This window comes from Gouania willdenowi, chromosome 6, assembly GCF_900634775.1.
Source record: "Gouania willdenowi chromosome 6, fGouWil2.1, whole genome shotgun sequence".
NCBI lineage: Eukaryota > Metazoa > Chordata > Actinopteri > Blenniiformes > Gobiesocidae > Gouania > Gouania willdenowi.
The window spans coordinates 51,753,654-51,779,982 of record NC_041049.1 but is presented as its reverse complement, the minus strand read 5'-3'; the positions used below and the strand labels follow the sequence as shown (position 1 = coordinate 51,779,982).

At 37.1% G+C, this 26,329-nt stretch overlaps 1 protein-coding gene across 5 annotated transcripts in view; it reads right to left on the bottom strand.

Annotated features, from left to right (window-relative positions):
• The window catches only part of bicd1a (bicaudal D homolog 1a), a 45,993-nt gene extending 20,180 nt beyond the window's left edge, over positions 1-25,813 (bottom strand). For all 5 annotated transcript variants that reach the window (XM_028450433.1, XM_028450434.1, XM_028450437.1 and 2 more), the window contains exons 1-2: positions 25,317-25,813; positions 2,274-2,486 (exon numbers count right to left, since the gene is read on the bottom strand). In XM_028450433.1, the coding sequence (XP_028306234.1) occupies positions 2,274-2,486; positions 25,317-25,532 (429 nt within the window). In that variant the 5' untranslated portion in view covers positions 25,533-25,813. The remainder of the gene's footprint in view (positions 1-2,273; positions 2,487-25,316) is intronic.
• Positions 25,814-26,329: the final 516 nt, after the last annotated feature.

The following is a 26,329-nucleotide window of genomic DNA, read 5'->3' as shown; positions in this document are numbered from 1 at the left end:
ACATGTTTAATGTTTTATTCGCACGATGCTGAGATGCTAAGGGAAGAGTTTATAATTTTTTAACTGTAATGTTATATGTTATAAAATATGTAGTTATCTGATTTCCTAATCAGAAAATTAAAGCTACTGTGAAGTAGCTGTTACACTTTTGCTTAAACCTGGGTTAAAGCTTGAAATTGTTGAATGACAGAGCCTCATTTACTTTTTATTTTGGAATTGTTCTATGCATTTTAACTCTTGAGGACAATGACACTTTTGCACTTTTGACAATATATCTGATGTCTGTAGTCATTTTTAAGTGCATTGAAAAAAAAAAAAAAATCAAAAATTGAATCAAAACTAAAAAAAAATTTTTTATTTTTTTTTAGGCAAAATCGCCCAGATCTAATGCAAATATTGTACATTTTTATTGAATTTGTGTTTGGATGATGATTTATATTTTCTCTGTTGTTTTACTTTCTCCTGGATTAGATGCTCTAAAGCAGCAGTTCTTCAACTTTTTTTTGACTCAAGTACCCCCTTTCTCTTATTTCTGAATCCAAGTACCCCCTTGGTCTGACTACAACATTTGGCTCAGAAAACTATTGAAAAACAACTATAGGTCATGATGATGGAATGAATGAGTGATAACACACACTTTAAAGAATCTCATTTTGTAAATAAGTATAAAGAAACAGTATTTAGTGCAGTGGTTCCCAACCTTTTTTGGATCATGACCCCATTTTGATATCAATCATTTCTGGCGACACCAAAGACATTTTTCAGCTGAGACATTTTTTTTAACTGCATTTTAGTTTAAGTAGATTTATATTTCACAAAGTGAACATATAGAAAAACAGTTAAAGATTGTGTGTTGTTTTCAATAAAAATATATAATTTTTTATTAATATCAATATTAATTAAAAATATTAAAAAATCTATTTTGATTTCTTAGAAATTTCTGGCAACCCCACATGGGGGTTTAACAAAATACTACCTTTTTAGGCATTTTTTTTTTTAGAAATTCACCACAAACTAAAAGCACTATTGCCAAATAAAATAATCTATTTTATTGTAATTTATTGAAACAGGATTATTTTATGTATTCCACTCACTGTTTTGAATTTGTAGTTTCACCCTGGATTTCCACTGGAACCGTCACTGCTCTGAAACTGCACCGTTGCGTTACTGCAGCGCAAACTGCTGTCCAGCAATCCCCACCGCCTCCTGTTTTGCAATGTGTCTGTTGTTCTTTTTACAGGCTATGGTCTGTTGCAGCAAGGACTCAGGAGATCCCGCTAATTCACGTGTAATCGTGCAATATATGTATCTGATACAACCATGGATAAATGCAACATTTATATGTGAAATACGATTTTAAAAGTGCACGGATCGGGCCAAACATGGTATCAACAAAAGGGTTTGATTCCCCGAGACCGAATATGTGCTTGGTTTGGTGTTCATTTTTTTTTGTGGTATCAGCGGACAGGTTTTATTTCCCTGATATTTTTTTCAGATAACTATTGTATAAAGCTCTTTAATTTCATTTTATTTATTAATTTGATTTTTCCTTCTTGTTTATGTCATTCCTATAATTTTTACGTTTTGTATCTTACTGTCTGCTGCAGTAGCTTCCATCGCCCCTGATGTGTTGTTTGCACATAGCGGTGCTTTTTGGTCACTCCATCACTTCATCGCTCCGGTGACGCAATCGCCAGGGAACAATGTGTGTGTGTGTGTGTGTGTGTTTGAGCCGGTGACAGGGAAGAGAGAAAGAGAAAGTTGGTTGAACACTTCTTTTCCTTTTGGCCCCGCTTTTACGATTTAAATGATCAACTTACGTAGATATTAAAGGATGAGTTCACTCAGAATGTGTTATGATCAGTAGTTACTGTGGTTTTCAAGAAGTTAACCGCTTTAATTTTGCCCCAATAAATTGAGGAAGCCGTACAGCCTCCGCTGCAGCCGTCTGCACTGAAGCGGGAGGGAGCTCGTCGCTCAAATTACACACGTCACGTCACTTCAGTCGCGTTTGGTGTGAAAGCACCTTTATTGTGTTGCTGCAACAAGTGATGTTCCTCTCTGGGGATGAATAAAAGTATATTCTATTCTATTCTATTCTTTTCTATTTATTTTGTATGAACACTCCCTTAAAGTCACGGATGCTTTTGGAAATCAACATAAAAAATAGCAAACTCCACTTGCCAGCAGGATGTCTTGGATAAAACTCATGTCTGATGAATGTGATGTGAATGATCCAGTCCTTTAGTATCACGCACCACTGGCCCACTCACCTCTCTCAGCTCCTGCACTAGAGCACCGAGCCTCTCGTTCTCTGCCTGGGTGTTAGACGTAACAGAGCGGCGGAGTGCCACCTCGGCCTGCAGCTCCAACAGCCTGCCCATGTAGTACGCCTCCTTGGACGCCGACTCCTGCAGCAGAGTCTCTTCATTGGTCTCTCCATCCTCTGCCACCTTACGCTGGTTGGTGTAAGCCTGGCCAAATGCCTTGATTGGAGATGACAAAGAGAACACAGTCAGAACGTCAGAATAAAAGGATGAAGCTACAGTTTTAAAAAATCTGATTAAAGCCTGTCATCAAAATCCTAATCCATGTCAGGGATTTATCTACCGTCGTTGGCATAAAAAAAGAAATACACGAGTCCCAGTAAAACTAAACACAACAGCTGTCCTTCCAGGATACCTGCTGTAGCCTGCCAGCATAGGCTGTTATTTCACTGGGATCAATAGACACAGTGTTCCCATTTTACTGACACAGGTTTTCACAGCACTAAGAGCTGACTTGTCGTGACAAAGTTGCCGAGGCTTGATTGAGAAAATCAAATCAGGTGTCAACAGCAAAGAGCAAGTCATTCATTGTGACGCTTTCTATAGAATATAGAGAGGGTAAGTGCACGGTGAACGTGCACAACACAGAGCTGCTTAAAAGGTTCAATGCCTTTGTGCAAGAGTCTGGATTCAAATATTGTTGTCATAATACAAACATTGTTGTATTCTCTTTCTGGAAACAGTTATTGTAGAAAATTTATGATAGGGCTTTATTGATAATAGGGAAAGCATGAATTTTTCATGTGATGTATCAATAATTCACGATCACAACAGCACCGACATTCCTCTACTCACGATGAATGAAGAGCAAGTACATGCTGTTATTTGGAAAAAGCATTAGTGTGAGTCCTTTTTAATGGTTTACTATTATCTGAGGCAGCCAAGGAAAGAGAATTCAAGGAATCTCAAAACATTTTTTTCTTAAAGCAGTAACAATATGTAAAATATGTAGTACTACTATTACAAAAAATGCACGATTTAACTCATAGTGTGTGTACTATAAACGTCTGAAGGTTAACGCTTCAATGTTTAAGAACTTTTCATTGTACATTTAATTGTTTTATTTTGATGTATCTTACTTTTTCTTCAAATACTGTTACCGCCACAGGTTCAGCATTAAACTAGAAGAGAAGATACTAAGTTGGGGAGGGTGCATGACTTGCTAATCTCAAAGCAAGAAGAACACCAGTTAACGAATGTACAACAAAGTCATTTCAGTTCATAAAATTTTCTTGGGAGTAAGTCAAATATTTTGTGTGTAAATGTAGTTGACTAAAGTAAAGAACTTCGCAAGCGAGAATGCATAAACAGTATAACCCCTCAGAGTCAGTATAACCCTTAGGTAAACAAAAAACACAATACATTTTGATGTAAATAATTTTACATATTCAAAAATTGTTACAGCCACAGGTTCACCATGAAACCATTTTTAACAATTTTTATTTGAATGCAGGTTTGAATAAAAAGTGCTTATTTATCATTGCTTACTTTTTACTGAGCCCTTAAACGGACACGGATATTTTTTTTAATTGCGCGCTCACGTAAAGGTTCCATGTGTGAAACCTCGCGTTGAACATTTACGTGAAACTAATACGTGTGCGCGCAAAAGTTCGCGCGCACGTAAAATGTTTTACGTGCGCGCTTATAAACGTCAGTCATCATGTTAGAGGATCTAGTTAGGGATGTAACGATTAATCGTAAGGCAGTTAAAAATCGATTCATAGGTATCACGGTTGATATCGATTTTATGAAAATTGAATCGCAGTAATTTTTTTAACCAGCAGAGGGCGCTATCCAGAAGTGTAGGCGGCGGGAGGATTCTGCTAATACTTTCTTTCTGGCCGCCTTCTACTCTTAAATATGTTAATAAATGATTCATTACCCCTTTAGCACCGAAAGAATATCTGTAATACTTGAATATCTGTAAAAGTCACGTTTTTCTATTAGCTCTGTCTGCTAGCATAGCATCTCTTCTTCACTGCAAGATATCTGCATGCCAACCGACCACTGTGTTACCAGCCCCCTCTGCTGGTCCAAACAAATAAGACGTAAATCAGTGCAATGACGGTTTGTTTTTTTTTAAGTCCAATTGTTAAGGCACAAAATACATTTTCAGTTGCAATTTAAATTAATAGGCTTCTTCTTCATTTGTATTATTCCTTTATTTATTTTATTCAAGATTTATTTTTAGTTAAATTGCATTGTTTTGAATAGTTTATCAAGGAATTCTTTTGACAATAAAAAATAAAAGGAAAATAGTACCGTATTTTCTAGTTTTTTCCCCCAAAAAAGTAAAGGAATATTTTTCAATCATCATTTGTCTACAGTCCCATTTTGTAAAATAAATCATGGGAGAATCTGAACCCAGTATCGTGAATCGAATCGTATTGGGAGTTGAGTTAATCGTTACATCCCTAGAGCTAGTAAAGCTTTATTTCAGCTTTAGGATTAGGGTTAACAATCACCTTTATGTGCTTGCTTATGCAATACTAGTATTGCATGCTCGCGTGTAACTTTTACGTGAGCACGCAATAGAAAAATAAAAAAATATCCGTGTTTCTTTAGGGGCGCCGTACTTTTTTGATCGCTTGAAAAATTTGCTGAATGATTAGATTCAGGATCAATAAGCAGATTGGTGAAAGTCACAAGGGAGGACACTTGAGGAGGGAGCATGACTCAGCTTTCATGACTCATTCCTTTGTTGTTATGCTTCATAAAGAAGGATGTGTTGGAACAGATAGAACACACAGATCTCCTAATCTTTCTGGTCGACTGGCCCGAGGTACCCTCTCTTTCTCTCTCGGGAGGAGGATTGTGTTTTTAATGAAACGATGAAGAGAAACGGCCACAGGAACAAAAAAAACGTTGATTCATTCTGAGCACAATCTGTCAACCTGAACTGAATGAGCTCACATTCACACTACAGATGATGAGAGGCTGTTCACATCTGAGCAGCAGCTGAGCTCCACGGGATGAACAAGTGACAATCTGGCACAAATCGTTTTTAAACAATATGCAATAGAAGTGGGACGATGCACTTAGTTCACGATACGCTATACGATAGTGGGTTCACAATAATGAAAGGAAGAAAAAAGGTTTTATTTGACTTTAACTCTGGTCACACTAAGGGTGTACGAAAAAATCCCAAAATTTCCAAATCGATTCTTTTAATCGTGTTTTTTAAATAATTTTTTGAAAAAATTGTGCTTACAGTGTCAGTGAACCACATCAGACCTTGTTAAACTACCTCACTCCTCAATGCATTTTAGCTTGGAAGTTGATTGCACTTTATTTTCATAAAACCTACTAGGCACTTTGATAGATGTATGTGGTTACTTGACTTTATAGAATCAGAATCTGTTGTAGAACCAAAAGTTTAACTTTTTAGAATAATTTAATTTAACAGTTTGAAAAACATACCACTTATTTTTGATGTTGGTAAATGAATTACAATTAGTTACCATTTACTTGGTCTTGCAAGTTAAAAAAAAAAAAAAATTAATTGTATTTCATACCAATTTGTAATTATTGATGTCGCAATGTATATCATATTGTTTAGTATTGGGATATATCATATCGTGACATGCAAATCGTATCATCAGATTTATGGCAATGCACACCCCTAGGACATTTTAACACTTATTCTGGGCATGACCTTTTCAACTCAATAGAAATATAAAACAAAAAGAAGACAGTCATCAACATCTCCCACCAAATTGATTCTCATTATAACTCACAACCTTTTCCTAAATGTCCTAAATCTAGATGTATACATAAGAAAATATTATCACATCAGAATATAAAATTACTAACTATCTTAAACGGTTTCTAAGAAAAGCTGTCCCCTTTGTAGATAGTAAAGAAAAACAGAACAAGGGCAATAATTCCGGAAAAAATAATTGCTCACTTCTCATTTTCAAACTCCATCAAGGTATTGATACCATGAAGCCACACACTGAATTTGGTTATCCTATCTTAAACAGTTTCTGAGAAAAGCTGTCCCCTTTGAAGACACCTTGAACAGAGTAAAAAAAACAGAATAAGGGCAATAACTCCTGAAAAAATAATTGCACGCTTCTCATTTTCGAACTCCATCAAGGTATTGAAACCCTGAAGCCACACACCGAATGTGGTTATTCTATCTTAAACAGTTTCTGAGAAAAGCTGTCCCCTTTAACTGGGACGGACGGACACATGGACAGACGGAGCTCAAACCTATGTCCCCCTTCCACTTTGTAGCGGGGGATAGTAACAATCTAGTGTGTAATGGATCTTGTGACGTTTTATGGCATTATCTTGTCGCATGATATTTCATCCCACCTTTAATACTCAATGCTTGACAAAACTAGTGAAACAACTTCTTGGTAATATTGAAAGGAGGGGAAAGTATTTGAAAGTATTAGGAAGTATTAATAAACAAGACACAGGCCTTCCAATGTTAAAGCATTGTTGGTTTCAAACAAACCAGAAGTGTATGACAATTTTGAAAGTGTATTATAATCAAAATAATATAAAGATGAGACAAAATTAATTTATTAACAGCAGCAATGGTTAGAAAACAGGATGCTGAAAATTAGATTATTTGTTTACTGTAATGTAGAACTAGGAGTGGAACTAATAAATGTATACTTTCACCCACTCCCTTTTTGAGTACAAAAAGTATGTGTATGCAGTAATATATGTAATTATTATTATGCATTTTTTTCTGGAGGGAAGCCATCTGTATCAAATCTTTTGTTTATTGTAATATTATTTTTGTATTATTGCATTTGCAGTTTGTTCAAAATAAAATAGTAAAACTCAAAGTCCTCAATGCGCATCGAGTGGCAGATGGTTTCACAGGATGAGCCGTGCTGTTCCAAGAGCCTACAGCTCCCGCTTTGTGACTCTGAAATGAATGAGACTAAGCTTAGTGTTCACACACAATAGTAACTGCAGCCTCCTGTTGCTGTTGAACTGTGCAGGGCTATAAAAAACCACAACACAGTGACAGGACTGTATAATTCATGCTAATTACAGGAAGAGCACTGACACTCTTGAGTGCTGTATGATTACAATGATCCACCTACAGAACCCCTGACCCTGTGTCCTAATTGGCACCCTAAGGTGAAAAACCATAGATCAGATTAAAGTTAGAAATGGTTTCCTGAGGTTAGCGTCAGTTTTTTAAGCTCTGTGTATAGATAAATAGTAAATACTCTAATGAATTCAGTCCTGAGGCTCCCTCAGAGTCCTGTGCCTCAATAGTTAAAGTCCAGATAATAGAGTCCTGCCCATAGATATTCATCCCTGGGGCCAGAGAGAGGAGCGAGCAAATGGGGAAGAAAAACCAACCGCAGCAGTGCAGCGAAAGAGGAGTGTGTCTGACCCTGAAATCTTTGCCTGTCTGGTGCAGTCCCTAATGAGGAGTCAGGGGAGGGCCTCAGGGTGTGGGTGTGCAGGGCTTTACAAAGTGTAGAAACAGTACAAAGCTATCTTTGCATCAATAATTATTCTTTATTACATTTGCACCACCAGGAGAGGCAATATATACAGTATGTAATGTAGCCAGTCTGTGGGATGATTTTTACCCATGGTGTGTTGACTTGTTGTTTCACAGAACAGTGAATGTTTGTGGCCATGCTGCCTGGCAACCACATGGGCACAACACTGTGTGTGCCCTCAGAACAGCTTTGTGTTGATTATGCATTGTAGAACTTCTCTTGGAAAGTCTAATGCACTTGTGTCAAACTCAAGGTCCCTGGGCCAAATCCGGCCCTTTTTAAAGCTCCCATTTTGAAAGGAAAAATGGCAGCGAAAACTAGGGCTGAACGATTTTGGAAAATAATCTAATAGCAATTTTTTTCCTTAATATTGCGATTGCAATTTAATATGCAAATATTTTTTCAAGGGATTCTTGTCATGTATTTTTCAAAAAACACAAGCAATAAATCAATCTGTTTCATAATAAACAATTTCAGATTTATTTAAACTTTAAATAAATATAAAATATACATTTTAAAGCACAAATCACAACAATAAAGCAAACAAATCTGTGGCTTTACCGCTTCACGTTTCATGAAACATGTAAACATGTGGACTGCACTTCTTAAACTCTCTGACCTTAACAGGACAGTACAAGGTTTGCGATAAGTAAATCACATTTTATGATATTGCAATTATATTTACCAACATTTCCCCAAACTGAATAAACGATGTGTTACAAAATCAAGGAAATGTAAGATGACGCAGGGACTGATATCTGCCATTTATTGCTTGGATAGTGTCGGTGTCTTAATCACTTCAAATACTATTATAGGTGGAAGTACAAACTAGGGCACATGAATAACAAAATTGCTCATTTTATTGCCTATAATCTGAGGCCCACTTGAGATTAAAACTGGTCCATATTTGGCCCCTGAACTAAAATTAGGTTGACACCAATGGTATAATGCATATTTGATTTTTTACATTAATCTGTGACAATGTCCGTCGAGCACTAAACCAATGAACGCTTTTTACTTTGTTTTATGTCACCACGTAATTCAAAAGCAGGCCCTAATTTATCCTATAACACCTTTTCTATCAGGCTTTTATGTATACATCTTTACCACAATGAGCTTATATTCTTACATACATCTAGATTTCTATGATATAGAGCTTTTACAAAATATTATCCTACAGCAGCATTTTATGACAAGGACAAAGATGCTACTGTTAGCTTTTTTTTGTGTACAGTGAAAGTCATCTCTGAATAAAGAACATTCTCACAGCAGCAGAAATGGGGAAAATACATCACACGGATAAAGTAGGAGAGAAAAATGTCTGATCTTAACTTAGATTATCCTGAGCCAAAGCTATAGATTCACATTGTTTTAATCAGTTACTGTATTTACAGCTCCAAACATTCCTAAACTGATGTAAGGAGGATATTTATAGTTTAGGTTGTCAAGGCATGATCTGCAGCACTGTTAAAATTATTTAGCATAGTTTACAACTAGGGATGTAACGATTCAATCAACTCCCGATACGATTCGATTCACGATACTGGGTTCACGATACGATTTTCTCACGATTTATTTTACAAAATGGGAATGTTGACAAATGACTGAAAAATATTCCTTTATTTTTTTGGGGAAAATACTATACTAGTTTTCCTTTTATTTTTCATTGTCAAAAGAATCCCTTGATAAACTATTCAAAATGATGCAATTTAACTAAAAATAAATCTTGAATGAAATAAATAAAGGAATAATACAAATGAAGAAGAAACCTATTAATTTAAATTCTGGTTCTATAGTAAACAATTCAAAACTGCATAATAGTTCTTTTTCTTTTTAAAAGTGCAACTGAAAATGTATTTTGTGCTTTAACAATTGGACTTTAAAAAAAAAAAAAACAGTCATTTTACTGTATTTACGTCAAATATTTGTTTAGACCAGCCGAGGGCGCTGGTAACCCAGTAGTCAGTTGGCATGCAGTTATTCCACCAGTGAAGAAGAGAAGCTATGCTAGCAGACAGAGCATCGATGTGAACCGTGGTACCTATGAATCGATTTATAACTGCCTTACGATTAATCGTTACATCCCTATTTACAACCAAACAGTAATCTCCTTTTATAAATGATTATATACATAGAGTACACATTAGGGCAGATGTAATGTGTTTTCATAGAATAAGATCAATAGCTCTGTTATAATCTGCTGTTTAGACTAGCATTTCTCGACTGGTGGGTCGGGACCCAAAAGTGGGTCATGGACCTGTACTGGGTGGGTCACTTACAGCTGGTCAAAAACAAATAAATACTTAAAGTCTCTCATGTTGGACTAGTCTTTTATTTTGAAATAAACTTTTCTTTTGACAGGCATGCTGTGAAACACATGTTGCACAGGGAAAAAATGTAGATTTACATTTTTCAAAAGATATGTTTTCAACAGCTATTTTTGAAAAACTAAATTTGATTGAATGAATTCTAAAAAAAAAAAAAGTGGGTCACGATTTAATGGCCGTGGCAAAATGTGGGCCCCAGGTTGAGACCAGTTGAGACCCCCTGGTGCCGTATATCAGATAAAAAAAACAGTCTACAGAGAATTTGCAAAGACGATGTCATTTAATTTACAAGACAATCTATAATAGCATTATAGCTGTGAGTGATTTAATGTGGTCTGAGTCAATCTCCTTGACTATGATCAAAGATGATGCTTGGACAATTTCCCAGAACAATCGTTTATTGAAGCTTGGCCTTTAGCTGTTAAACAAATGCTAAATTAGTCCAAGTCCTAAATAAAAACAAAAATTAGATGAAAAAAAACTAGAAGGAAACACTTTGACTCAATCTGTCTAACTAGTTGCCATTCTTAAAGCCAGAAAAACACCAGTTAGTAAATGTACAACGAAGTAATTTCCGTTCATTTAATTTGGATTGAGTCAAATATGCTTTGTGTTTGTGCTTTCCGCTCTCCGTCGTCAGTCACCGCGTAAAAGTTGGAAGCCGTCCAATTCCGCAACCGAGCTCGTTGTTAGCGCTGTGAGCCACGAATCCGTAAACATCCCCATCGTTTCCTCCTCCTCAGTTCACAAGCGATGTCGGGTCTCACTGTATAGATTGGTGTAGCATTAGCAAGGAGTGCTAACAGCTGATGTGTGTAAACAATGGGTCCTTGGCTCCAACAGTGACTCCCAATATGATCGGCAGCAGAAAAAGTAGTGCAGTTTGGGCATTCTAGGAGGCGTGTTAGGTGACGTCACCTGCCAACGTGGACAAAATCCAATTCGCACGTTCAAAGCTGACTTTTTACAAATGTGGAAAAACAAGGGAGGAAACAGAACTTTTTCAACTTTGTCTCTCTGAATGAGGCTAAAGGGATGTACTGTATATCACCATAGCAAAACCATTATAAAGTGATTTTTTTTCATCATACCTCCCCTTTAATGCACTTGAGTTTTTTTTGGAATGCATGTTTTGTTGTATTTGAAGGGCTAATATAAATGAAAAACTTTGTTGTGCTTTTTTTGAAAAGCAAATACTACTGGAATATTTAAAAAATGTCAGAATATTCAATAAACATTTACTTTCTTTAAAAAAACATGTCTGAAAATGTATTCTAGGCTATTTATGCACTATAAAATTCGATTCGATATTCGGTATTCTGTATTCGGCCAAGCGTTTATATTTTATTTGGCTTCGGCCACAAATTTTCATTTCGGTGCATCCCTCATAAACGGAACCCCTCAGAGTCAGTATACACCATACCTTTTAATTCAAATATTAGAAAGGATTAAATTTACCATAAAACTAAAAATGCTCTGGTGCAAACATAAACACTACTAGAAATGAAGGTGACCTCTTTTGAAATTATGTTTAAATCTAAAACCAACCCTTGTGTGCTGCTCTGTGTTCTGATTTCTCACATTTTATCTATCCAAAAAGCAGTGAGTAATGTGAGGCCATGGACAGAGGGAGAAAAAGAATGAGAGAGAGAGAGGAAATGCACTTAGTGGACACAAAGTGCATGAGTTCATACTGTGTCACTCTCCTGGATAATGTACCCTTAAGGAGGCTGTGAGTGACTGACTTGTGACGACCATTCCATCGCACACATACACATGTTACACGTTAAAAACACACTGAGATACAGAAACACTCAAAGAGGTTCAGTTGGCTTTCTCTATTGATCAGTTTTAAGGTAATTATCAGAGGAGGAAGTTCACATTAAGCTACTTTAAATGTTTTATTATCTCACTTGCAATTTGAGGACCAACAGAAACATTCAGAGTAAATGTGGCTCAGTTTTCTCCTCTTTCATCCAATGTGGAAGTAGCCTAATATCTTATAATAACACTGCAAACCAGGTTGGATATATTGCCATGTCAGAGTGTGTATATGTGTGTGTGTGCTGGTGTATAATTGTGTGACTAAGTCAAGCTGCTGCTGCAGTAGGATAAAGCTCTGTGTGCCCCAGGGCCAACCCACATCAACACAGTGAATCACTGGGACTGGGATGTTCATGAACCTAAAATAACCATAATTATTATTAAAAACAATTAAGGATGATTATGAGTATGGACCAAAACTCATATCGAAATATTTTTAGGCTGGGATACTGAACTCAAAACGCCACTCACTTTGTTCTTCTTGTTCTTTTTGATGTGTACACAAGTTCAAATCGCTACTCCTCTGTAATTCGTGAATGGATCGGGCTGAAATTTGGTGGGTATAATCTATGGATGTGTACACATCGACACTCTGAGCCCGACTTTTGCCCAGGGGGTCCCAAAAGAAAAAAAAAAAGAAAGTCGATTTCTCATTTATTTGCAAGTCAAATATTACGACGGCACATACCAATATATAAATGGGGCTAATCAACCCGTATGTGTCACAGGGGCGCCAGGGGGACCCTAGGAGCCCCATTTTTCAAATGACTACTCCTCAGTTAGTTCTTGTTAGATCGGAATGCAGTTTGGTATGAATACTCTATGAATTAATATGATGAGATGCTCTGAGCCCTTTTTTTTTTAAAAAAAGGGCCGGTAATTTCCAAATTTATGGGAACATAGTTGTGTGATATATCATTTCAGAGGTAATTCAGTTTATGATTATGCCTCGCACAATTCGATTAGCACCTCGGGCCCCTAATCGACCCACCCTCCTTTTTAAGGCAATTTCCATTAAAGTCGTTTTCTCATAAATTTGTGAGTCAAACATTGCGACAGTTGGTGGTACTGAATCATTGACACATGCCAATATACGAATGGGGCCCATTGCCCCATATGTGCCACAGGGGCCCCCAGGTGCCCCATTTTTCAAATGACTACTACTCCGTTAATGCTTGTTGAATCGGGCTGCAATTTGAAATGAATATTCTATGAGTGGATGTCAAAAGCCTCTCGGACCCCTTTTTGAAAAGGAGGGGACCCACCCCCTTTTCCGGTTATTGGAACATAGCCATGTGATATATCGTTTCAAAGGCAATTTCAACGTAGATTACAATTTTACGTCGCACAAATTCTCAGGAACTTGCTATTCAGTCCGGAGACGTTCCGTGGGCCCAGCTGTAGTTCATCAGAACTTGTTTCTCAAAATGCCGATGTACGATATAAATCTCGGTAATTTTAAATCAAATAAAGTCTTACCAGAAAGACAATTCTGGATTAAATTTGCTGATGCAAAATGCCACACAAGCACATTAATTAACAAACAGATGTACAATATGTACGTTTTCTCCTATATGGGACAGCATGTGTGAGTGAGTTCTGTAGTGTGGGATGTTTAGGGGAAGGTCTGGGTTACAAATCCATCTAACTGTGCTTTTCATGCTGTTCTGAGATATAGCAAAAGTAGTGACTCCTAAAACTAGTGTTTTGATACAAAATACGCTATAAAAATATATATATATATACAGTATATAGATATAGGCGATAATGATGATATATCTCTTAGCCCTAGTCTGCGTTGTTAAAAAGATGGCCTTTTCTCCCCCATCACACATGACATTTACTTTCATTATAGTGGGTGTGGTGTCTTTACTGAGTTAGGTGCTTGTGAGTGATATGTCCCAACAGTGCATCTCTCCTGACAAAAGGAAACTTACCAAAGCTAAACTAGCATAACGCAGACTAAAACGGAGAGACAAGTAATCTATGACCCTCCTGGCATTGATGCACACACAGCACCTCTGGGTGACTCAGTGCTTTTTCAGCAGATATAAGTTGAGCCTCTAAGCTAGGTGTGCAAACATTTGGGAATTCTGCTAAACTACTGCAGCAGCCTGATAGGAAAACAAGACACTTTTCTTCAGTATTCTATTTGCTACACTCTATTATTCTGTTATTTTGGCCAAAACACTTGTGAAACAGTGTTATAACACATTAGTACACAACAAGCTCTTTTTGGTATCTTGGTAAACTTGCATCTTCTTAAACAAATGACTGCTAAACCTAGCTTATATTTAGATCAATAGCTAACACAAAATTGTTAAATTATATCCATATATTGGGCCTAATTTATCAACCGTGAGCGTACGACTTTCGTTCAACCATATTCACGCAAGCTTTGGTATTTACCAATTCTGACGTGAGCGTGTGCTACGATCAGATCTCACGTCAGGTCTGAGCTCGTGTACGCAAATCCGAGCATGCGGATTTGTGGTGCAGCACAACCTAATCTGACTGAGACTGAAAATAAAATATTAAACAATCCTCAGATGTCATTTAAGCATACGCAGACACAGATTATTAAAACAAATTAAACAAAATAAAATTAATTTTTAAAAAAAGCCAACGTTATGACTAACACCACTTTTTTGGTTTTCCTTTCACAGAATACTGTATAACACCACAAACAAACTATGCTATTGTCCAAGCAGGAGTGTGTCTCCAGGATCTCTGTTGTGTAGTTGTTCGCAGTGCACACAGGGGGGCAGACATCACCTGCTTTGTAGCTGATCCTCTTCCACAAAGTGTTCAAATGCGCTTCTTAGATTGCAGTTTTCACACATTCAATAAGCACATGTTTGATTTGCTCCACCTCTGACGTGAAGATGCTGATTTTTATCTTGGAAAAGCTTATTTTCTTGTTTGACCTCGATGGGCGGGGCTTCTGAAACAGGAGGGTGTAACAAGTTAATGACGATCGAAGTCAGTCACCAGATTTATCAACACCCGATCATTTGTACGCTGGGATTGGTCAGATATAAATGTTTCATGAATCACACATTGGTCCTGTCGTACGACCAAATGTGCACTCAGATTTACAAACCCGTTTCACACATGGTTGATAATTGCGTGCGATTTTGTTTTAAGAAAACCACACTGAGCTATTCTCCTTTTAGCTTGTTCTCTTACATAAACTGCCCACAAATGACTATTGCATTAATGAAGAACGAAGTGGATAAATAGGTTAACTAGGGGAAGATTTACTACCTGTCACATCATGTACATGTGATGTCTCAGTAACACTGGGAAAGACGAATCTCCAACTCTCTTCTGTTCACACACACATCACAAGTGCGTGTTTGGGGTGAACATGTGCTGGACCATGCCAGTGTAACAGTGAGAATGAAAGCGACAGGCAGGATTAAAGTAATTCCCATGTGCACTGTTATGGATGTAATAATCCATTGGACACTTTGAGGGTAGACTTTGCTTTTTTGCAGAAGTAGCTCCAAGACACACATCCTTTTGTTGTCCATAATAATAAATACAAAAATATTGAAGAAAATGTGGAGAAAAGCAATAATGAATTGTAAATAATAAAGAAAATCGGGTAGGAGCCAACAATGTAAACAACACCGGAATCAACAACTTCTCGTCACATTGGGTTTAAAAAAAAAAAAAGTGCACATATTTGGTATATAAGTAATAACTAACACATTTGATACATTTCCATTTGAGATACACTTTAAAAGAAAAAACTGATCAGATCAATATGAACAAAAGAAACTAACATTAAAAGCAGCTAGATAATTTATTTGTACGTAAATGGATGCGGGACAATTTTATTTTATTTATTTATTTTTTTTGCAAAGCTTTCAGAATTTGCAGCACACACAGCTTAAGTGGACGACGAATCAATAAAAGGGAGTCCTGTTCCTTCATCCTATATTTCACTGCAGCAAAAAAACCAAGGACAACCTGAACGACTGAAGATTCATTTAGCACTTTCTACGCTTTCATGCAATAATCCATTATTTAAAAAGCACTAAAGGCTAAAATGAAGTTCAATTAAATCCCTTTGTTTTCTGCAGACTTCTGTTGGACTTTTTATTCCTTTTATACGGCAATAGAAACCCAAATGAACAAAGAACCACCACCATTTCTTGCTGTTTCATCTCCTGTGGTCTCAATAACAATTTTTTTTCTCCAATCTTGGATCACACACATTGAAAGAAAAACCTCCTCCAAATAATAAAACAACAATCCTGACATATGACAATAACAAAGATTAAAACATGACAACTTTAACCAAAGCCTACAAAAAGAAGCCCAACAAGAAGACATAGTCATCAACATCTCCTGCCAAAAAAACAGAACAAGGGCAATAACTCAGGAAAAACTAATTGCGCACTTCTTATTTTCAAACTCGATCAAGGTATTGATACCCTGAAGCCACATACTGAATTTGGTTATCATATCTTAAATAGTTTGAGAAAAGCTGTCCCTTTTAACTCGAAGGATGGACGCACGAACTAAAAAATACCACCATACAAAAAGTCTGCTTAGTTTCCTGCTAACATCTATGGGAAAACCCATGTATATGCTCATGCTAACATTTACCATGATCGGCGGCGATTTATATAACACACCGTTTATGCTTAACTTTCATAAACCCAGTCTTAGGAGTGTAATCAAACAGCACACAAACATACTCACAAGTATATATTTTTTCAAGCCGAAAATACAAGAACTTAGTTAGAAGAGACGAGTAGGTCATGGGCTTTCAAGATGGCGACTTCCGACTATTATGGCAACAGTGGTAGGTCAAAATACACAAACTCACCCAGAGTAAAGGAAAACGGAACAAAAGCAATAACTCCGGAAAAAATTATTGCACTCTTCTCATTTTCGAACTCCAACAATGTATTGATAACCTGAAGCCACACACCAAATTTGGTTATCCTATCTTATACATCTTCTGAGAAAAGCTGTCCTCTTTAACTCGAACGAACGGACGCACGGACGGAAGGAGCCCAAACCTATGTCCCCCTTCCACTTTGTGGCGGTGGTAACCACAACATTTAACTACCGTATACACTATAAGCTCCAATGGAAGCTAATTAAAATGACTGACTGATACCCAGCTATTACACAGGCTTATAGGTAACCAGTTTAACATCTGGTCTATGATCTAAAGAGAAATCAAAATGTTTCAGCAACATGTTCCAAATTCCACAGTGGAAACCACCACACACAAACGGAGCACAGCTTCGCTCTCACATGAAACGTTTTCTCCACACAGGCGATAAATCGATGCATAATTCCCACTTGACTCTGGGGAAGACCACAGGGAATTGTGGGGGTGGGGGGGTGGAGAGGATAAAAGGAGGAGAGGAGGAGCATGATGGTGTGTCAGTTTAGCACCAGTGAAAGAAATCCCAAACGCATCTGATGAGTTATTGTTTCATGGATGAAGGATGCATGTTAACTGATCTGAAGCAGAAATAAATAAATAAAGAAAGAAACTAATGAAAACTGTACCATCTATTGTCTTCCCTAGCTACTGTTGGAGTTACAACCACATCAGCTCTCGGGTCAGGACTAAACACAGCAGGTATAGGCCTCCCATTTTCTGTGATTAATGAAAATGGTCTGAAAACGAATGGAAAACACAGCACTAACTTATTAAACTCAGATGCTATGACACAAAACATACCCTTCACCTACATGTTTTGGTAACATGATGTGCATTTTTATCACATTTTTTTTTTGTTAAATGGACATGTGAGTGTGGAAGACATGAAAAAACATACTTGTCATATATCAGTGGTTCACAAACTTTTTCTGCTCCGCCCTTCTTTGAAGAAGAACCCCCCTTCCCACCTTTAGGACAACATTGGGTAAGAAATGGGTAAAAAAAAAATCTAATTGAATTTGAAATTGTCAAATTCAAATCTGATTAAAAATACAACACAGTTAACATTTGAAAAGTAGTAAAGCTCTCTCAATAACTTTTTTTTTTCCTTCTATTTTTCATGCTCACGGTTCTTGCCTCCTCAATCATAATCTCCCCCCTTTCCAAGGGGGCACTCCCCCCAGTTTGGAAACTACTGTCATATACAGTGCAAAACCTTGCAATACTAAATCTTGCAAGACTTGAGCTGGACTGTCGTACTTATAAAAATAATACAAATCTTTTACAAAACTCTAAATAAAAAAAAGGAATATGGAAACATTTTAAATGAAAAATCAGAGGTATTATTCTGAGTGTCTTTATGAGTTATAAAAAACATGAATCAGTAATTAAACTGTAAATATTTCTAGTTTTTGGAATTAAATATATTAATTGGAACTATGAGCTATCCCAGACTTAACATAACCCAAGATGTAACAGAAATGATATACAGAAAAGCCCTTCCCCATCCAGGCCATTTTTTTCCTATTGTCTGTGAAGGGTTGTCAATCATGTTGATATTTAGAATGGTTTACTTTAAATAAAAGACAATTTAACAAAAAGCTAAATATGAGTTATTAAAAAACAAAAGTAAATAAAAGACAATTTAACAATAAACTAAATATGAGTTAATTCTATGATTTCTATGAATTTTAAACCATTTAATCCTGATCCAGAGGTGCTAAAAGCAGCCAAAAGGCACCAAGCTGGTTTCCCAGCTCATCACAATCCATCAATTAACCCATCCATCTATTTAACAAACTCCTCAGATAAAGTCTAGGATTAAACCTTTGAAACGGCGCTTACAGTGGATATTTATTTTATCAGGAGGGAAAACTCGAGGCACAGTCATGAAAAATCATCAAAAATGTTCTAGTAAATTAACTTTACTTTGAAGATGACACAAAATGTTGCCAGTGTTGTGCTCTTTTCATTTCAAATCATCATGTGATGGTTTTGAAGGATATCTCAGCTGACATTCTCACCAGCCCAAAGCACTGAACACAGAACTTTGTGTTCCCACCCTTTTATATGTGTCAATTTGTATGAGATTTGACAGCAGCTGAAAGCTAATTTCTTTCATCGCTTTTTCTAACACAATAGGTTTTCTAAATGGGAACATAAATATATAAATAAATAGAGCAAAAACATTTTTTTTTTAAAAAATGGAATGCAAAAAAGAAAAAAAAGGACTTTATTACTGATCAATCAGATTAACGCTGCTCATCTGACTTGAGTATGAGTGTAAGATAATAATAACATGATCCTATAATAGACATATAAACACACACAGGCCAATGAGCTGCTCTGCTACAACCTCCTCCTTCCGCCTCTTACTGTGTCCTATCAGAGGATGATCTGCCCAGAGATAGCACTAACAAGGCAGAACTACTGAGGAGCTGTGCCTCCATCACTGCTTAGGCATCTATCCACAGACCTACAGTACACACACACTGGGACAGAAAGAATGAAAGAATGCTTGTGCCCCAAGGCAGAGAAAAAGAACATACAAGTAGTGAGAAAAGGAGAAAAAGCCAGAAGGGAAAATAGGTGAAATGGGGAAAAATGTAAAATGCTGCAGAGAATATATAGACTGGGTGATTATTACCGTACATCCCTTTAGCTATGAACTATGGGTGTCTGTCATCTTTTATATTCATCGTCAGCAACAAACACAAACAAAACGGAAAAGCTGAACTTTGTATCATGGCGTCATCATCACACAGCAGGCTCGCTGTGCGTTTCATACATTAGTTTAGGTTGACACTTCCATGCAGTGCGAGCAGTGTCCTTGTTGCTTGCCCTTATTCAGTTATAGAGCCTAGATCACATGCTAAACACCTAGAGGATATGACACATACAGTATGCGTGATCACAGAACATGTGTAAACATAGGCTGTGTTGGAAATGTCATACTAACGTACTACTCATAACAAGTCTGACATCATAATGAGTATGTAGAGTGTCCACATTAGATAGTATGAAAAGATTGAGTATGCGAGAAATACCCAGATGTATACTACATCAGGACATTTTTTTAAGTATGCATGGTGGGCACTATAGTGGTGTTGCAGTTTATATATCGCTGAAATTGAATCAGCGATATATCGCGATATTACGTCGCACAATTCTCAGATCGATTCTAAATGCATCCATATCGATTATTTTTTTAATTTAAAAATAAAATAAAATAAAAATGAAAACAAAATTATTTATTTTTTACCTTTATTTAACCAGGAAAGTATTTTCCACTGCAGGAGACATTGGAACTGCACAAAGAAGTGCTGAAACCTGGGCATGTTGACCAGCTTGTGTTTTTTCAATAAAATCTAAAAAGAAAGAACTAACTTCCTGCATTTATTTGTTATTCTAGGCATATACCGCAGTTAAGTTGCACTAAAGTCAAAGTTGGTTTAAAAGCCACAGGCAGATTGTGTTATTTTTTTGTTTTAAGTTGTTGGCACATGGCATGTTAAAGCCAATGTTTTGAGTGTAAAATATGCCAAAAAAATAGATTTCATACATAATGTTCTCATGAAGGTGTACACATTTACAGATTAGTTGTTTTTCACCTTATTCTTTAATATCGGGATATATCGTATTGTGACCTATGTATCGGGATACGAATCGTATCGCCAGATGCCAGGCAATACACACCCCTAGTGGGCACACTAGTTATACTCAACTGCCTCATGATGCATTACGAGCGGAATTTGAAATCATCCTGGGACCGGCTTCAAGCTAAAAATCAAACATCCCATTTTCAGAACAAAAGCATCATTTTTTGTCTTTCATTAGTTTTTAACGCGTTTGTAAATAAGGCTCTTGTTTTGAAGTTGACCGGAAGTTTAGTCAGTAGCACAAAGGCGTGGCTACAAAAATCTCTAAAAATGTCGGCATGAAATGTGTTTCCGTGAGTTTTATGGATCACATGATCACATGTTGATATTGCCACTTTTTCGCTTAAAGGGCTACAAAGCTGGATTTCCTCTTATCGCGCTAACTTCCGGAATTTAATCGGTGAGTGCTGTCCTACGAAGCTCGCTAACGTCTTACGGAGCTAAATCACCATGGTAGCTTATAGGGATGTCCAGATACAACTTTTTGACTTCCGATATGATACCAATATTGCAGCCTTGAGTATTGGCCGATACCGATATCGAACCGATGCAATATCAGCACGAATCATACATACTTTTATTACTTATTTGGTAGTGTGGAATGTTAGATAAGGATTGATCAAGTGATGTTACTCAAACAGAGAACAATGGTCAGCAATTCAAGTTCACTTCAGTTATTTTTTACGGTCAGCATACGGTGGGAATAACTGAGGGCGGGGCCAAAAACAACAAAAACAAGATTTCAGATGCAGTCCGTTAAAATACGATATTCGTTTTCTGGCTATATATCGGATCGGGACACCCCTAGTAACTTAGACCAGGTTTTGTTCTGGCTAGGATCTGAGTGAGTACTAAAGTCCCGACCAATCAGTTCTTTTAAAAAATGAGCTTTCAATAAAAGGAGGATCAGTGTGTCTGTTTATTCTCCGTTTATAATCTCACTAATTTTAGTATTATCAATTATCAATTCCTGCATTCATTCTTTCCTGCTTCTACTGCAGCAACAGTGTTGTTTTTGGTCTCAATTATGGATTTTAATTATTAATATTTTTAAATAATTATTCCTCATTGGTGACGTAAATTGCTCTACAATTTCTCTGTGAATGTGATTGGTCTGACGCTGTAATCTCCTCCTCTGTCTTAAGAGGGCGCACATAGCCAGGCTGAAATCTAGATTCATAGGACAGCTTCTGTCTGGCAGAGAATGTTTGGTTAGGTGAAGCCCCTTAATGCTTTCACAACTTTCAAAAGTGGAGAATCATGGGAGATATTTAGCCTCAGTGTGCTTCAGGTTTTTATCGTTGTAGGTTTGAAATGCATCTTGGGAAACTTGGAAGTATACTTTAGTGGGAACTAAAAGTATATTGTAGTTGACAGTATATACCTGAGTACTTGAGTTTCTAGTGTATAGTACAGAGTGTGCCATTTCGAACACAGCCTTAGTCTAAACATGTAAATATCACTGGCTTGTACATTTAATTGTGCAGAGATCAACTTATAAATCATTTGATGAAATGTGAAAATAAAAAAAAACATAATCAAAACTTGTTCTATTAGTTGTCTACCCAGTTTTTTGTTTATTATTATTTATTATATACGTGTATTTATTATTATTATTATTATTATTATTATATACAGTAGCATTATAGTGCATTATTACGGCAATAAAATGAGGCTTTTCAGCTATACCCTAAATTATAGACACCCCAACAGGTGAACTGATATCCTATTTTCATGGCACAGTATGATATCTATCCTCAAGCAGAGACTTTATTTCTGCTGCAGAAAAACAAAGGTCCTTTGAAGATTTTGTGCAAAAATCAATACGTTCAGACAAACGAGAGACAAAAATATACAATGGAAAACCTAGTACACAGCTGTATTTGTCCAAGAAAGAGAGAGAAGGGCAGAATCTCCAGATAGATTTTCTCACCCTGTAAAAGAAGCATCAGCAGGAATCCGATATCTTATTCCATACAAATCCCAAATCCATCCCAGTTTCAATCCATTCCCCCAGTACCTCAGCCCTTTATAAATGCACCCCCCTGAGACAACAGATGGGATGTTACAGTAGAGTCACTTTGGCTTTTAGATTTATATTCATCAACAATATAAATGGATAGAAAAGCCAGACTCCTTTTTATTTTCTGTGGAAGTGGTAGTAGGTCTATGTTAAACATCAACCTGAGTTATCAGCTCTTTGTTGAACAATGTCTCAGACAATCACTTCAAGCAGCACAGAGATCCATATGTTCAAAACACAATCTTCAACAGAGCAGTAGAATAGAAGGGCGAACTAAATACTGTATATAGCCAAACATGCATAATTCAGAATGTGTCGGGCCATGGTAAACACTGTATGGGCTGCATGTGAGATCTCATCATGATTTTTTCATGTCACTATTTCTGGTAAAGCAATTTGTTCGGATTCGATGAGAAATCAAAACTCACACATTTAAATTGTGAATTTATTCATTAATTACATTTTTGTATGTTTCACATTTTAAGTCTTACAGGTTTTCTTGTATGTTTATAAATCCTAGGATCAAGGTAAATATCAAATGAGGGGTAAAACATTTTTGGTATACCTCTTACTTGACTCAAACAAATTGGGAATTATTTTAATTAAGTCAAAGTTCCTGTGATTTAGACGCCAATGTTTGTTTGAAGAGAAAAAACAGTATCAATTAAAGCCGCGAGCGGCATCGTAGGGTTTGAAGGAGTGGGAGGGGTCGGTAACCCATGTGTATCAAATATGAGACTGTTTGAATTTTCTATATAAGTAAGTTATAGTGGTTTTCTATTATGGCGTGCGGCATCTGAAAACGCAAAGCATGATGGGTCATTTTCACATTGATTCTTATTTAGGGCTGGACAGTCATCTTGTGTATTAAATCTGAGGCTGTTTGAACATTGTATATGAGAGTTATAACAGTTTTTCTATTATGGTGTGCAAAATGGCGCCGGTGGAAAAAAACCCATTACAAAAAGGGAAAACCAGTTAAAAATCACTCTCAATTTGATGCGAATCCATTGAAAAATAGCCAAGCTAAAGCATTTAGAATGTGATGGCGAAGGATTTTCCAGTAAAGTTATAGGCCCCTCCCACTGATCACAGCCTGTTTTTTCTTCATCAGCGACCTGCTCCCATCTTATCCAACACTATTTTGAAGTCAACACGACATATCGTCTTTCCGCTAGAGCTGTTAGCGTTAGAAGCCACTGAAAAAAAAAAAGCAATGGCCAAATCTGGATCTGATCCAGATGGAACTTTGTTGGGTATTTCAGGAACCAATGCGACATAACTGAGTCAAATTTCATAAAGAGCAGCCATCAGAATATTAAAGATCCCGACTTACGCAATTTTTCACCCATCTCCATTTGTTCTAAGAACCCCAACAACGTAGTATTTGAGGTATATTTTCCTAAACTTGCCTATTTTCTGGAGTTTTAGCCTCTGAAAAGTCACTTTCAGAGCACTTCTAAAAATGGGCTGTTTTTGGAGCCTTCGTGCATATGTATGAGTGGGCGTGCCTGTAAACACTCTTGGGGAGGGCGTGGCTTGCACTAAAATGATACTGCTCTGTGGTTGTTTCTGGGATCCCAACAGCTTATTGTCATAGCAGCATTTGTGTCAGGCTTGGTGACTTTTTTATCATCCTCTGCCCTCTCTCATCTGATGTCCCACAGGGCTCAGTTCTAGGCCCACAAAAAGAAGAAGAAAAGAAAAAAAAATAAAAAAAATAAAAAATTAAAAAATAATAATAAAAGCAGCGCCCTCTGAGAATGCAAGGCATGATGAGTAATTTTCACATTGAGTCTTGTTTAGGGGTGGACAGTCATCATGTGTATCAAATATGAAGCAGTTTGAACTTTGCATTTGAAAGTTATATGCATTTTCCTTTTATGCCGTGCTACGACCAAACTGTTACGCAAATTATTTTGATGATTTTTAATCTTCAGTGGGTCTTAAGTGTTCTGGCCGAGTTTGAAGTGAATCGAGTAAAGCTCCTCAGACTAGTTCGTACAAAAGCGAAACGCCATTAACCCAAGATGGCCGACTTCCTGTTTGGTCTATGTCGGTATTGGTATATATCGGAAAATGTAATCGTTGGACAATATCGGCATATCGGATGTTGGCAAAAATGCTGATACTGAACATCCCTACTTGCATGTTTTCCTTTGTTTAAGTACCTGCCTCTTTGTCACATTCACAAAAAGTATTAGTAATTAACATTTTTCCGACATATTTATTAGAACAACTGTATTGTGAACCCAATCAGACTCTAATATATTTTTAGTAATGTGTATAAAAGGATACATTTTTCAAGATGTTTTGATTGTTTACTTGCATCCAAAAATAAAGTGTTTGAGTATCAAAACTTGATACTCAGTCAATGTTTGTAATTGTTGGGTGATTGCCATGAAGGACTGGATGGATGGATGATGGATGGGTGGATGGATGGATGGATGGATCTGAACTTGGGTCCTTCATATATATTTGAAATAAAGTGGACAGTTGAGTCATCACACACATTGATAATTGATGGAACATGATTGATTATCTAATAATAGCTTTGTAATCCAATGCACTGCTTTGGGGTGTGATGTAGAGGAGACTGTAACTGGATACTCTGGTTCCATAGCTTCACTATCAGACTGATAAGTAATAATGTTTAACTTCCATCATGGATGTAAATAATGTTGTTCTGGAGAACACATGATGAAGGTTGAGGTTCCTCACACCCATGTGACCGCAGTGCGGTGCGGTTGTTTCTTACCTCCTGCAGCTGCTCCAGCTCCTTACGGAGGGCGTCCTGTTCGCTCTCCAGCTCCACATACTTCATCTTCAGAGCCTGGTTTTCCTCCAGGACCACCAAGCCGCACTCTGCAGCCCGAACCTTCTCCCGGTTGGCTTCGGCCAGTTCCTGGGTGAGTCGCTCTACCTCGGCCCGGTACTCCTCCACCGACTCTCCGCAGACCCTGCCGGCAGCCATCGCCCCTGTCTCTCTCCTGGTCCTCCTGGTCCTCTGCGGTCCTCCTGTCCTCTCTCCTCCCCAGCTGTGGTCAGAGGCAGGGCCAGAGAGAGGCTGGTCTCCGCCCTTGTTTCCCCTGGGGATGCTGCACTGCACTACAACATACACACGCTGCAAAACCCCAGTTTTCCCATAAAGTGATTCCAGTTAGAGAAACGCGTTAAAAAATAATAACAATATTAATACAACACGTTAGAATTCATTTCCGGAGTTGACAGACACCCGGTCAGTGACAGTCAGTGAACCGCTGCACAAATTCTGCTTAATCATGGGACCGAGGGCTCCACCTGCTGGACACAGTCCTCCAATGCCTCCTGCAACAAATTTGTCAACCTTGGGGTCGTGACCCAACATGGGGTGGCCTGGAATTTAAAATGGGTCGCCTGAAATGTTTAGTAATTGGTGAAAAAAAAAAACCAAATTACCAGAATTAAAATTTTATTTAAATAAATTATTGTTCTTTTTTTTTTTTTTTTCAAATACACATACTGCACATATCAAACAACTGTATCCTATACTTAAACTTTCTCATAAATCTAGTTCAAATTAAATGCTGTATATTTAATATTTAATCCTGGCTACTCAGTATTTGTGACATGATCTAAAACTAATTCTAGAAGGAAAAAAATGTCTCTGGACATTTGTGATATAAAAATGGGGTCATGTCAAAAAAAGGTTGGGAACCACTGCTTTACTTCATCAACAACTTTAATCCACTTTGTGTTTTTATAAAATAACATTTAATTTGACTATATGTC